This window comes from Salmo trutta, chromosome 15, assembly GCF_901001165.1.
Source record: "Salmo trutta chromosome 15, fSalTru1.1, whole genome shotgun sequence".
NCBI classification, from domain to species: Eukaryota; Metazoa; Chordata; class Actinopteri; order Salmoniformes; family Salmonidae; genus Salmo; species Salmo trutta.
In genome coordinates, this window is record NC_042971.1 from 30,635,070 (window position 1) to 30,650,376 (window position 15,307).

At 41.4% G+C, this 15,307-nt stretch overlaps 1 protein-coding gene across 2 annotated transcripts; it reads right to left on the reverse strand.

The window, feature by feature from the left end:
• Positions 1–209: 209 nt before the first annotated feature.
• Positions 210–15,307, reverse strand: LOC115148796 (BTB/POZ domain-containing protein KCTD7-like). Of its 2 annotated transcripts, none has more exons than XM_029691028.1 (4): positions 14,993–15,307; positions 11,271–11,440; positions 10,856–11,034; positions 210–3,111 (listed from the first exon to the last, which is right to left on the reverse strand). In XM_029691028.1, exons 1-4 carry the CDS (start codon positions 15,152–15,154, stop codon positions 2,735–2,737), a joined length of 888 nt encoding a protein of 295 aa, XP_029546888.1. In that variant the 5' UTR covers positions 15,155–15,307; the 3' UTR covers positions 210–2,734. The 2 variants fall into 2 exon arrangements, with proteins under 2 accessions (XP_029546888.1, XP_029546889.1); XM_029691029.1 differs by lacking the exon at positions 14,993–15,307 and adding an exon at positions 11,695–11,790.

Consider the following 15,307-nt stretch of genomic DNA (forward strand, 5'->3'; position numbering starts at 1 on the left):
TCGGATTTCAGTTTTCCTGCATTATGTGGCTGGGAATTGTCAGGAGGTGGAGAATTGGAATGGTGCCCCTAGCGGTTGGAGTGCAGTAACATTCACGTCATTCATTGTACTGTGTATATTTTTCCCCTGATATGCATTCATCCATTCCAATTCCTCAGTCAGCATACCAACAATGTGGAATATTTGGTTATATATGAGAGAGATGCATATTGAAGCTAGGTGAACTTTATTATTAGGCGTATGATGAATAAGACACAGATCACTGCCAAGAAGCAGAGGGAGAGATGACATCCTGGCCAAATGTGGTCACAAAAATGTGATAAGTGGCAAGTTGTTGCACTGATGAATGACACAGATGAGCTTGGTTTCAATGACAGATCAGCAACCGATCCCAGGTCTGGGTCTCCATCCACATGTTTTCAGTTTAGGAAACTGGAGCTATTAGGTAGGTTGCTTGGTTCATTTCATGGTAGTACTGCATTCGGCAACTTGAAACATTGGCACATTGTTTGCATAACATTAACGACCACAGAGACTGATCGTTTTATACAGTCTAAGACAAACTGTATTTGTACCTTCATATAAAAACAAAAAATATACATGACTTCCTATTAGCACAATACATCATCGCATTACAACAAATAATGCAATATGTATGTTAAAGCAAGATATTACTCTTGTAAACTTAATAGTAGAGCACTGGTCTAGCTGTGCATTGTTTTTCAACTTTCCCATGACATGAGCAGCGTAGACAACATTGGCCAGCTATGGAATCTGCAAAAGACATTCACCAGCCAGGGGAGAAACTTCTATAAGGTGCCTGGAATGTTCATAAAGCCTAATTTGCCTTAAATGCTGAAATAAATAAAATGGGATTGTTTTAACCCCAAACTATCCCTGCAATTGAATCTTAAAAGATTGAAGCCTCTATCTGTGACAGGCTTCATAAAATCAACAAAATCCAATCAATTGACATCCATCAGTAAGAAAGTGGCAACTTAACACTTTTTGTCAATTACTCAACCTAGTCCTAGTCACATTATCTAAGTCAAAACTCAAACTGTGTCAGAGACATCACATCAATAGCACAAAACAAGTACGAATCAAGACTTCATCTTGATCTACCTGACTTACCTTATTGTTTGTTCTGTTTTAATGCATTAATGAGCCTATACTGGATAACCCCAGCCGTCTGGACATACAGTATTGTGTTGTAATTGTATTACCTTCTGAAAACTATCAAAGTAATGGATTCACATACATGTTTGACAACAGAAATACAGGTGCTGTACAAACAGTAAATTGCACATAATCCCTCTAAAACTAGAACTTGTAGCCTATTCTATGGAAATGTAATAAAAATGGACATATTATGACATCTGAAAATCTAATACATATTCACTAAATAACTAAAGAACAACATGGGGAACAATAAAGAAAACAGAACCCATAGGGGAGGTGACAATACTGTCACTGCAGTCCTTGATTAGAAATGTGTGGTTTCCTGGTTTAAACTCCATGTAAGTGTAAGTGAAATAGTTGCCCTTAAGAAAAGGCACTTAAGCTGAATTTGTTTAAATCAGTAGAAATATCATGCCATATAAAATTATCTATGAAACTTGTGTGACTAATCTATGTCATGCTGCAAAAGAAGATACAATTATTGAATAATGGCAAATATCAGATAAATGTAAAGTATCATAAAAATCTGCTAAATTGACAATAGCTTTTTAAGTGTAAATTACCTTTAGCAGCAAATGTCAATGTTCCATCTGCTATAGAAACCCCTTCAGAGACATACATTCTGGGGCAGTAGGGTCACCACCAGGAATTTTTCTTACAAAAAGAAGATGCATAATTTAACTGCAAAATAAAAATTTCCAGTAAAAAAAAAGCTATATCTTGGATCTCTCATGAGGCAACTGAAGTAAAATAACTTTATCCCATGCCCCTTTAACCTATTTGATTTTAAACTCTCTAATTGACTGGGTCTCTCAAACTGGAATAGTAAAAAGAGAATGACTTTCCAAAGCGTTGCTGATCACAGACAGTATAGCAAAGAACATCTACATTTACTTGTCTCTCTAAACTAGAACTTCTAACGGTTTATGGGAGAGTAAGTGACAGAAATACCAGCATCAGTAACAAAAATAGATGTTTACTCTACATGTAGCTATATACAGTACATGAGAAATATTTCATCAGCTTGCTAAATTGCATCCAGTTAATTTGTGAAGGCTTTCTCGCGCGACCATCAAAGTGGCTAACACAGAAACGCAAAGCATAGAAAACATAATAGCATAAGTAGGAATTAAGCCAAAGGGACTGACAACACTGTAATCACAATATGAGATTAACTTGACCCTTTTCTGAGAAATTTGATGGTCCACAAACTTGGATGAGCACAACAACTCCCAGAGTTTAACACAATAAAACAGCCAATGAGAGCCTAGGTTAATGCTGTTTATAAAAAAAGAAACAGAAAGAAAAAACATTGGTCACAACCATTCAATAAGGAAACAGAACAACAACTGTCCGACTCGCTCCTTTCTATAAACTCAGCACTTCATAGGTTTCAGTTCTTGAAAAGGGGGAATAACATTGACAACCCTTTTTCTCTCTCAACCTGAGGGACCAGGAAGGAGATCAGTCAGCCTATTACGACACAAGTCCACCTCACAACAAAAAACACTGCGACAGACAGGAAGGGAGAGACTTCTGTCTTCCCCCTGCTTTACCACCATGTGATCTTGAACTCGTAGATTGGCCTCTTGCAGTAGTAGTGGTTGATGAGGTGTTTGTCGCAGACGCCGATGCATTGCTGGTCGGCAGTGATGCCGCGCTCCGCCAGGTCGCTGACAATGCAGTGGAGCAAGTCGTAAACATCCGCCACCGCCTCCCAGGGCCCGAACGACACGTCCACCTCACAGTGGTGTTCGAACAGTTTGGCCTCGCTTGCCGTGCGCTCGAAGCGCAGCGAGTTGAAGAGTGGCCGCTCGTATGGCGTGATGGGCATCTCCTCCTTGTACACACAGATCTTCAGCTTGGCGAAGCGCGCCTTCCTCTGCATGGCCCTCAGCTTGGCGATCTCCACGATGCGCTCCAGATTATCTGGAAACAATACAAGGGATAACTTACTTCACTCCAGTCCAAGCTTTTCCAAAATAGTTAATTGACACATTTCCATTTACTTCACACATTTCTACTTTATTATAGTCAATGCCACTTAAAAACGTCTGCATTGGGCCTTTTATCTCAACATCAAGTAATTTCTAGGTTCCAATCAAAAAGAAACAAAAATAGCTTTTACCCAAAAAAACGATTTCTCAAGCAATAATTTTGCTAGGACTGTCTGGGAGTGGTCTGAGTGAGGGACTAATTGGAGTGGCCTAATGGGAGAGATACGTAACCTGAAAACTAGCTGTTATTGGTAGAGAGGTTTGAACGCTTTTTGTTATTAAAACCTGTTGGGGATAGGGGGCAGTATTTGCACGGCCGGATAAAAAAAACGTACCCGATTTAATCTGGTTACTACTCCTGCCCAGTAATTAGAATATGCATATAATTGTTAGATTTGGATAGAAAACACCCTAAAGTTTCTAAAACTGTTTGAATGGTGTCTGTGAGTATAACAGAACTCATATGGCAGTCAAAACCCTGAGACAAATCCTAACAGGAAATGGAAATCTGATGTGTGGAAATCACTTCAAACATTTGCCATTGAAACACACAGGGGCTTATTAATCATTTAGCACTTCCTAAGGCTTCCACTAGATGTTGACAGTCTTTACAAAGTGGTTTGAGTCTTCTATGGTACAAACTGACCCAAAGAGAGGCTGTGGAACCTGGTCACAGGGGGAGGGCCATTTACCATTATGACGTGGCCGCCCATGGCTACCCTCCCCTGTCAAAACGTTTAGTAAGACAATGCAATCATCCGCCTTGAATATTATTGAAGCTCTGGTTGAAAAAGGCCCTAAAGATTTGTTATACAACGTTTGACATGTTTGAACGAACTTAAATATATATATTTTGCACATTCGTGACGACAAGTCCCGCGCACTACGGTACATTATGAGTAGCCTTCGGAACGCGCTAACAAGAAGGAACTATTGGGACATAAATTAACTTTTTCGAACAAAACTACATTTGTTGTGGACCTGGGATTCCTGGAAGTGCCATCTGATGAAGATAATCAAAGGTAAGGGAATATTTACAATAGTATTTTTGATGGTTGATGGTTCCAAGATGGAGCTAACATGAATCGCCTAGCCTATTTTTCTGAGCATATCACGTCGTTTATTGCAAAGTGTGATTTCCCAGTAAAGTTATTTTAAAATCTGGCAAAGCGGTGGCATTCACGAGATGTTAATCTATAATTCTTTGAATGACAAAATTACATTTTAACAATGTTTTCGAATAGTAATTTTGTAAATTGTAGCGCTGATTCACCGGAAGCATTTGAGGGAAAAGATTTTCTGAACATCACGCGCCGATGTAAAATGCTGTTTTTATATATAAATATGAACTTTATCGAACAAAAAATGCATGTATTGTGTAACATGATGTCCTAGGAGTGTCATCTGATGAAGATTGTCAAAGGTTAGTGCTGCATTTAGCTGTGTTTTGGGTATTTGTGATGCATCTAGTTGCTTTAAATGGCTGTGTGATTATTTCTGGCTGGTTACTCTCCTAACATAATCTAATGTTTTGCTTTTGCTGTAAAGCCTTTTTGAAATCGGACAACGTGGTTCGATTCAGGAGAGGTGTATCTATAAAACGGTGGAAAATAGTAATATGTTTGAGAAATTGAAGTTATAGCATTTATGAGGTTTTGTATTTCGCGCGACACGATTCCACTGGCTGTTGACTAGGGTGGGACGCAAGTGTCCCACCTTGCCCAGACAGCTTATAGCGCTTGGTGATGTCATCAGGCAAGCCAAAACCCCACCCATGTAAAACCTGCTGATTAGATGGTCCTTTGTAAATTGTACACTACATGCCCAAAGGTATGTGTACACCTGCTCGACAAAACTCTCATTCCAAAGTCATGGGCATTAACATGGAGTTGGTCCCCCTTTGCTGCTATAACAGCCTCTACTCTTCTGGGAAGGCTTTCCACTAGATCAGGTATTCCCAAACTGGGGTACGCGCAATGCAGTCAGGGGTACGACAAATAAAAATGAAGTTTTTTTTCTTGCCTGAGTAGCCTTGTTTCACTGTCAAAAATAAAATGAATCTAGTGTTCAGCGAAATAACAACACATTGTCAAATACAGGTAGCCTAGTCAAATAACTAACATTCAATCACATTACTCTCTCACGGGAAACCTTCACTCTAGCGCAGACATTTAGAAAGGAAACATGACAATTTGAAAAATAAGCCACATGAGTTTTTTGAGCGAGAATAAAGACGACTTTCAAGTAGTAAGACGTATAAAAGCAACAGATACCATTAATAAGAAGGGTCTAGAAGCGTCTTATATGGTGAGCTACCGAGTGGCTAGGACAGGCAAGCCCCATACTGTTGTAGAGGACTTAATTCTTCCTGCTGCCGCGGATATGGCTGGGACAATGCTGGGGGGAAAGGCCAAAAAAAACTATACAGACAATGCCTTCATCAAACAACACTTTCACGGCGTATCAGTGACATGGCAGGAGATGTTTTGAAACAATTACTGCTTCGCATACAAGCCAGTGAATTCTATGCGTTACAGCTGGATGAGTCAACAGACGTGGCAGGCCTGGCACAGCTCCTGGTATATGTCCGTTACGTTTATGTGGGGTCAATTAAGGAAGACATCCTCTTCTGCAAACCACTGGAAACCAGGACAACATGAGAGGATATTTTTAAAGTACTGGACAGCTTTGTGACATCAAATGGACTTTGGTGGTCAAGATGTGTTGGCATCTGTACTGATGGCACAAAAGCCATGACAGGGAGACATAGTGTAGCGGTAACGCACATGCAAGCAGTTGCTCCCGACGCCACTTGGGTACACTGCAGCATGCACCGAGAGGCTCTTGTTGCCAAGGGAATGCCTGACAGCTTGAAAGACGTTTTGGACACGACAGTGAAAATGGTTAGGCCCCTGAACTCTCATGTATTTTCTGCATTATGAAATGATATGGGCAGCGACCATGTAACGCTTTTACAACATACAGAAGTGCTGGTTATCAAGGGGCAAAGAATTGACACGTTCTTTTGAATTGAGAGACGGACTTAAAGTTTTCCTCACTGACCATCATTTTTACTTGTCTGACCGCTTGCACGATGACGAGTTTCTCACACGACTGGCCTATCTGGGTGATGTTTTTTCTCACCTGAATGATCTGAATCTAGGATTACAGGGACTCTCCGCAACTATATTCAATGTGTAGGACAAAATTGAGGCTATGATTAAGAATTTGGAACTCTTTTCTGTCTGCATTAGGACAACACACAGGTCTTTCCATCATTGTATGATTATTTGTGTGCAAATGAACTCAAGCTTACGGACAACGTCAAATGTGATATATTGAAGCACCTGAGTGAGCTGGGTGCGCAATTACACAGGTACTTTACCGAAATGGATGACAAACAACTGGATTCGTTATCCCTTTCATGCCCTGCCTCCAGTACACTTACCGATATCTGAACAAGAGAGCCTCATCGAAATTTCAACAAGAGGTTCTGTGAAAATTCAATTTAATCAGAAGCCACTGTCGCACTCGCGCTGTTAAGACACTGATGCCCTTTGCAACCACGTACCTATGTGAGAGTGGATTCCCGGCCCTCACTAGCATGAAAACTAAATACAGGCACAGACTGTGTGGAAAATGATTTAAGACTGAGGCTCTCTCCAATACAATCCAACATTGCAGAGTAGAGGTCGACCGATTATGATTTTCCAACACCGATACCAATTATTGGAGGACAAAAAAAGCCGATACCGACTAATCAGACTATTTTTTATTTTTTTCCCCCCCCTCCATTTATTTGTAATAATGACAATTACAACAATACTGAATGAACACTTATTTTAACTTAATATAATACATCAATAAAATCAATTTGGCCTCAAATAAATAATGAAACATGTTCAATTTGGTTTACATAATGCAAAAACAATGTGTTGGAGAAGAAAGTAAAAGTGCAATATGTGCCATGTAAGAAAGCTAACGTTTAAGTTCCTTGCTCAGAACATATGAAAGCTGGTGGTTCCTTTTAACATGAGTCTTCAATATTCCCAGGTAAAAAGTTTTAGGTTGTAGTTATTATAGGACCATTTCTCTATACGATTTGTATTTCATATACCTTTGACTATTGGATGTTCTTATAGGCACTTTAGTATTGCCAGTGTAACAGTATAGCTTCCGTCCCTCTCCTCACTCCTACCTGGGCTCGAACCAGGAACACATCGACAACAGCCACCCTCGAAGCAGCGTTACCCATGCAGAGCAAGGGGAACAACTACTCCAAGTCTCAGAGCGAGTGACGTTTGAAACGCTATTAGCGCGCACCCCGCTAACTAGCTAGCCATTTCACATCGGTTACACCAGCCTAATCTTGGGAGTTGATAGGCTTGAAGTCATAAACAGCGCAATGCTTGAAGCACTGCGAAGAGCTGCTGGCAAACGCATGAAAGTGCTGTTTGAATGAATGCTTACGAGCCTGCTGGTGCCTACCATCGCTCAGTCAGACTGCTCTATCAAATCATAGGCTTAAATATAACATAATAACACACAGACATACGAGCCTTTGGTCATTAAAATGGTCGAATCCGGAAACTAACATTTCGAAAACAAAACATTTATTCTTTCAGCGAAATACGGAACCGTTCCGTATTTTATCTAACGGATGGCATCCCTGAGTCTAAATATTGCTGTTACATTGTACAACCTTCAATGTTATGTCATAATTAATTCCGGACTTTGTTAGGAATAAATGGACTTCACACAGTTCGCAATGAGCCAGGTGGCCCAAACTGCTGCATATACCCTGACTGCTTGCACGGAACGCAAGAGAAGTGACACAATTTCCCTAGTTATAAGAAATTCATGTTAGCAGGCAATATTAACTAAATATGCAGGTTTAAAAATATATACTTGTGTATTGATTTTAAAGAAAGGCATTGATGCTTAGGTACATTGGTGCATCGACAGTGCTTTTTTTGCAAATGCGCTTGTTAAATCATCACCAGTTTGTCGAAGTAGGCTGTGATTCAATGAGAAATGAACAGGCACCGCATCAATGACATGCAACGCAGGACACGCTAGATAAACTAGTAATATCATCAACCATGTGTAGTTAACTAGTGATTATGTTAAGATTGATTGATTGTTTTTTATAAGATAAGTTTAATGCTAGCTAGCAACTTACCTTGGCTTCTTGCTGCCCTCGCGTAACAGGTAGTCAGCCTGCCATGCAGGCTCCTCGTGGAGTGCAATGTAAGGCAGGTGGTTAGAGCGTTGGACTAGTAACAAGGTAAAAATCTGTCGTTCTGCCCCTGAACAAGGCAGTTAACCCACCGTTCCTAGGCCGTCATTGAAAATAAGAATGTGTTCTTAACTGACTTGCCTAGTTAAATAAAGGTGCATTAAAAAAAAAAAAATTGGCAAATCGGTGTCCAAAAATACCGATTACCGATTGTTATGAAAACTTGAAATCGGCCCAAATTAAATCAGCCATTCCGATTAATCGGTCGACCTCTATTGCAGAGTTATGTGCATCCTTCGAAGCACACCCTTCTCATTAACCCGTGGTGAGTTATTCACCATTTTTGATGAACAAATAAGGTTTTATATGTAAGATGGCTAAATAAAGAGCAAAATTATTGATTATTATTATATTATTTGTGCCCTGGTCCTATAAGAGCTCTTTGTCACTTCCCAAGAGCCGGGTTGTGACAAAAACACTAATTGTCATTGTAACGCTGTAGCGTTAAGATTTCCCTTCTCTGGAACTAAGGGGCTAAACCCGAACCATGAAAAACAGCCCCAGACCATTATTCCTTTCCACCAAACTTTACAGTTGGCACTATGCATTAGGGCAGGTAGCGGTTCTCCTGGCATTCGCCAAATCCAGATTCGTCCGTCGGACTGCCAGATGGTGAAGCGTGATTCATCACTCCAGAGAACACATTTCCACTGCTCCAGAGTCCAGGCGGCGAGCTTTACACCAATCCAGCCGACGCTTGGTACGGTGATCTTAGGCTTGTGTGTGGCTGCTCGACCATGGAAACCCATTTCTTGAAGCTCCCGATGAACAGTAATTGTGGTTACATTGCTTGCAGAGGCAATTTGGAACTCGGTAGTGAGTTGTGCTCTCGCTCTCTGGCATCATCACGATGGCAGAGAGTGGGTGCCCATAGCCCCATTCATGCAATTAGTCTGGTAGGACGACGCTCAAAGAGAAAGAGCGATAGATAGGAATAGAAAGAAAGAGAGAGAGAGGCATCAGCGTAGGATTAATCACATGCCAGTCTCTCATCTGCCTGTCTGCCTGCTTCTATCTCTGCCTAACCCAGCCCCTGGTGGGAGACACATTGTCTGTTTTAAAGGCAGTATTCCACTGATTTCCTGTTTGAAAAAGCTAAGATGGGGATGAAAAGATGGATAATAGTTTCTATGAACCACCTGGGTGTAATGAGTTTATGGTGCTTCCTATTACACCCATAAAAATGCATTACAACATTTGCTAAGCATTCATAAAAGCATATATGAATTCATAACTGCATAGAACATATTCTAGGGTGTCCACCCACTCTGTGCAGAGCGCTTTGGTGATGACATTTCACTTCCTTATGTTATAAAATACATTTTACCAAGACAAATTCATTCTGAATCATTCAGTGGGGTCTTTCTCTAACATACACTACATGGCTAAAAGTATGTGGACACCTTCTCGTTGAACATCTCATTCCAAAATGATGGGCATTAATATAGAGTTGGTCCCCCCTTGGCTGCTATAACAGCCTCCACTCTTCTGGGAAGGCTTTCCACTAGATGTTGGAACATTCAGCCACAAGAGCATTAATGGGTTTCAAGTCAGGGCTCTGTGCAGACCAGTCAAGTTCTTCCACACCAATCTCGACAAACCATTTCTGTATGGACCTTGCTTTGTACATGGGGCAGTGTCATGCTGCAACAGGAAAGGGCCTTCCCCAACCTGTTACCACAAAGTTGGAAGCACAGAATCGTCTAGAATGTCATTGTAGCGTTAAGATTTCCCTTCACTGGAACTAAGGGGCCGAGCCCAAACCATGAAAAACAGCCATTATTCCTCTTCCACCAAACTTTACAGTTGGCACTGTGCAGGTAGCTTTCTCCTGAGTGGTGCAAACGAGGACAGACGATTTTTATGCGCTTCAGCATTCGGCGGTCCCGTTCTGTGAGCTTGTGTGGCCTATCACTTCACGTCTGAGCCTTTGTAGCTCCTAGACGTTTCCACTTCACAATGTCAGCATTAAAAGTTGACAAAGGCAGCTCTAGCAGGACAGAAATTTGACGAACTGACTTGTTGGAAAGGTAGCATTCTATGACGATGCCACGTTGAAAGTCACTGAGCTCATCAGTACAAACTGTTTGTCTATGGAGATTGCATGGCTGTGTGCTCAATTATATACATCTGTCAGCAACAGGTGTGGCTGAAATAGCTGAATCCACTAATTTGAAGGGGTGTCCACATACTTTTAGCCAGCAACTATCAGGAAGTAACACTGATCATATTTTTTGACACTTTTAAAGTGTTAGTTTCCTCAGCTGTTGTCCAATATGATACAAGACAGGAAAACCGAATTTTGACTGCACTGGGGCTTTACACGTAAGCAACCATATGCAATAGGGTTAGCGGGTGAAAGTAGAGTGCCAGTTACCCTTGTAGTAGGGCAGGAGGTCAAGGAAGGCCTGGCGGACTTTCTCTCCTGTGAGTGGCTGAGTGTCCTCCAAGCTGTCTAACAGTGGACCAATAGCATAGTACAGGGCCTCCCTGTGTACCGCCATCACATGATCCCTCTGAGGTAGCTCACCCTCGCGCAGGAAGTTCAGGATGTCCCTATACAAGGAACATGCAAACACACACGGTTTTGAGTTGAAATTGCATCCACCATCCTTCATCTGTTCATTCAACCTTGTCTAGACATGGATAGCCCACCTTGCCATTTTGTAAGTCAACCTGTTAATGGTGCTTTCATGTCAAAAGTGTTGTAGAATAAGGGTCTGGCATGCTCACTCACTATTATTAACATGTAATAAGCATGTTTTGCTGCAGGCTATTTGAAGAGTGCTCACCTGAAATATGCCCCATCCCGGTCAATGAAGAAGCGACCTTCAGCATCACGTGGGATGTGATGGCGTCCACTGAACATGGCGGCGAGCATGGTGTCTTCATAGCGCCGTAATGTGGACAGACGGGTGGTGAAGTAGGTGCCACCCACATTGAGAGAAATTACCTCAGGAAACTACGAGTGATTGGAAAAAAACAGGACAGTGCATTATCCATTTTGTAAGGTCTGTGCATAAAATACAGTAAATTTTATTTTGGTTTTAAAAAAAAAGGTGGATACCATAATCCCAAATTCTTTAAAAAAAATGTTTTAATTACTTTTATATATCAGACCAATTTTACTAAACATTTTAAAATGTGACAAGTGCAAATACAGAACTCATCAACAATAAATAACTACTGTCATTGTCTTTTGTTTTCTTCTATCACCTCTAATCTTGGGGCTCCAGATGCGCAAACCAGATGGGATGGCGTATCGCTGCAGAATGCTGTGGTCGCCATGCTTGTTAAGTGTGCCTTGAATCCTAAATAAATCACTGACTGTCACCAGCAAAGCACCCCCACACAATCAGACATCCTGCTCCATGCTTCACGGTGGGAACCACACATACGAAGAACATCTGTTCACCTACTCTGCGTCTCACAAAGATACAGCGGTTGGAACCAAAAATCTCAAATTTGGACTCATCAGACCAAAGGACAGATTTCCACTGGTCTAATGTCCATTGCTCGTGTTTCTTTACCCAAGGAAGTCTCTTCTTATTATTGGTGTCCTTTAGTGGTGGTTTCTTTGCAGCATTTCGACCATGAAGGCCTAATTCATACAGTCTCCTTTTAACAGTTGATTTTGAGATGTGTCTGTTACTTGAACTCTGTGAAGCATTTATTTGGGCTGCAATTTCTGAGGCTGGTAACTCCAATGAACTTATTCTCTGCAGCAGAGGTAACTCTGGGTCTTCCTTTCTTGTGGCGGTCATCATGAGAACCAGTTTCATCATAGCGCTTGATGGTTTTTGCGACTGCACTTGAAGAAACTTTCAAAGTTCTTGAAATGTTCCGGATTGACTGACCTTCATGTCTTAAAGTAATGATGGACTGTCATTTCTCTTTGCTAATTTGAGCTGTTATTGCCATAATATGGACTTGGTCTTTTACCAAATAAGGCTATCTTCTGCATACAACCCCTACCTTGTCACAACTAATTGTCTCAAATGCATTAAGAAGCAAAGAGATTCCACAAATTAACTTTTAAGAAGGCACACCTGTTAATTGAAATGCATTCCAGTTGACTACCTTATGAAGCTGGTTGAGAGAATGCCAAGAGTGTGCAAAGCTGTCATCAAGGCAAAGGGTGGCTACTTTGAAGAAACTCAAATGTAAAATATATTTGTATTTGTTTATTATTTTTATTTAACTAGGCAAGTAAGTTAAGAACAAATTCTTATTTACAATGACGTCTTACCCCGGCCAAACCCTCCCTTAACCCGGACGACGCTGGGCCAATTGTGCGCCGCCCTATGGGACTCCAGATTACGGCCAGTTGTGATACAGCCCGGGATCGAACCCGGGTCTGTAGGGATGCCTCTAGCACTGCCTTAGACCACTGTTTAAAACTTTTTTGGTTACTACATGATTCCATGTGTTAATTCATAGTTTTGATGTCTTCACTATTAGTCTACAATGTAGAATATAGTAAAAATACAATAGTAAAAATAAAGAAATACCCTTCAATGAGTAGGTGTCCAAACAAATAAAACCCACGACTGTTGTTTACTTGATAGCTACCTACACAAATAGCTATCTCAAATAAATGTGTTATTAACAAGATAAAAATGTATTAAAAGACTTAAAAGCAATACAAATAAAGTTATCCAGTAGGCATCTACATACCGTAATTTCCGGACTATAAGCCGCAACTTTTTTCCCAGGCTTTGAACGTCACGGCTTAAACAATGACGCGGATAATATATGTATTTTTCCCGCTTTCAAATGTTTTTCTCCAAAAAAACACATTCTGTGACGTGCTCAGTTTTTTGGCGGCATGAAGCTTTCATTAGACCAATGAAATTGCCGAACGGGTTAAGGTCAAACATCTTTTTTGTTTACTGTTTACAATAAATTGAGCGCTCTCAAACTTCCCATCATTCTGATTACGGTAGTCATTTTGTCACCCTGATTCATGTGGGCACAACAAAATATTTGCAGCCACTCGACATCAGTGTAAATCGTGCATTTAAGGTGGCGCTCCGTGTTCAGCGGGAGGCTTGGATGACAAGTGGGGAGAAATCCTTCACTAAAACGGGCCGCATGCGAAGAGCAACTTATGGTCAAGTCTGCCAGTGGGTCCTGACAGCGTGGATCATTGTCAAAAAATCCACTATCATCAACGGGTTTCGAAAGGCTGGACTGCTGCGTGTTGAAGAGGACTCAGCGGGGGATTTGCCTCCGGATGAAAGTGACGAGAGCGACAATGAAAATGATCCAATATCGGATGAAGCAATTCTGAGGCTATTCAACTCCGACACAGAAGGAGATGGTTTCAGTGCACAGGAGGAGGAAGATGGTGACCAATGACTTTCTTGGTAGGCTACTGTTTACTGCTAATTTTTTATTTTTTGTTACAAGCCGTGTTTCGTTAAAGCCTATTTATTTTTGTTACAAGCCGTGTTTCGTTAAAGCCTATTTATTTTTGTTACAAGCCGTGTTTCGTTAAAGCCTGTGTAAAGTTAATTTGTTTCAATGTACCGGTAGGCACCTGCGGCTTATAGACATGTGCGGCTTATTTATGTTAAAAATATATATTTTTTTTTAATTCAGTGGGCTTATATTCAGGTGCGCTTAATAGTCCGGAAATTACGGTATATATTTAAGCAATAAGGCACAAGCGAGGGGGTGTGGTATATGGCCAATATACCACGGCTAAGGGCGGTTCTTATGCACGACGCATCGTGGAGAGCCTGGACACAGCCCTTCGCCATGGTATCAGCAATAAGAGGATGGGATTACTGCTAAGGATATTATAATCATAAGGCAGATATTGACCGGACATATTGGTCCCATCATCAAAAGTGACAGTCATTAGACATGACACTGTAGGCAAGGGTTTCCCTTTACACGATTAAAGATCAATCCCAGTAAGGGGCTGTCACAGAAAATAAGAGCCAATTGGGCTATCCCTCTGTGTGGGTGGTGAACCAATCATGGTAAAGACCACACCGGAAGAAAAATACATGAGCAGCGTTCAGTACGTTTTTACGTTCTGGAACGTTCAACTGAACGGAAACAGTGCTGTACTGAAGACCAGTTGAAAAACAGGGCAGGGTTGTGGAACGCTGTCAGCATGGCCACTGGCCTTTAAATAAGTAACTCATTGCTTCAAGCCACACCTCACCACACATCAAACGGTAGCAAACGTATCTCAAAGTCTGTTCAAGAACGTACAATAATGTTTTGGGGAAACGGGTCGTTCAGTACAAACCGTTCCGCAACGTAGCAAGCGTTCAAACGAACTGGACGTACTTACGTTGCCTGTGGAGACGGATCCATATAATTTACAGTTTCTTTCTGATCTATCTAAAAACAATGCTGAATTGTACAGAAAAGGTGCAAAGATAATGAGATTCTCAGAGATAGCGACGTTTATATAGCTATTGAACTCACATCCTAATTAAGCAGCTTTAGTCACAAAGGTCCCTGGATAAACAACAACAAACGCCCATCTCCTCACCTCTGGAGATGGCGATGCGTTTAACGTGGTGCTGAGAGACTTGCCCAGATTTAGGTTCGGTGCGGGAGTGGATGGCTTTCGGAAATCACCCTTCACAGAGCCTGCACTAGACATTGCATCGCCTGGTTTATCAGCCTCACTAGCGGCCGAAATAAACACCATTACTCTCGACTGAGGGAGTGCTCGCCTCTTCTGAGCAGTGGCGGTTCTAGACCATTTCAACTGGGGGGGCCAAGCTGGGGCAAGTTACATTAGACGTTATTGTTATCGTATCGTTTTGCACGTGGTACGATATTGTTGTGTTCCGCCTAAAGC

Bases quoted from the DNA above. Each gene is read 5' to 3' on its own strand.
- LOC115148796 (XM_029691028.1), bottom strand. From the start codon at position 15,154: ATGGTGTTTATTTCGGCCGCTAGTGAGGCTGATAAACCAGGCGATGCA. The intron at 11,035-11,270 runs GTGAGCACTCTT...TTCCTTGTATAG, and splicing joins CGGGATGGGGCATATTTCAG to GGACATCCTGAACTTCCTGC. The intron at 3,112-10,855 runs GTAACTGGCACT...TATTGTTTCCAG, and splicing joins CCTCCTGCCCTACTACAAGG to ATAATCTGGAGCGCATCGTG.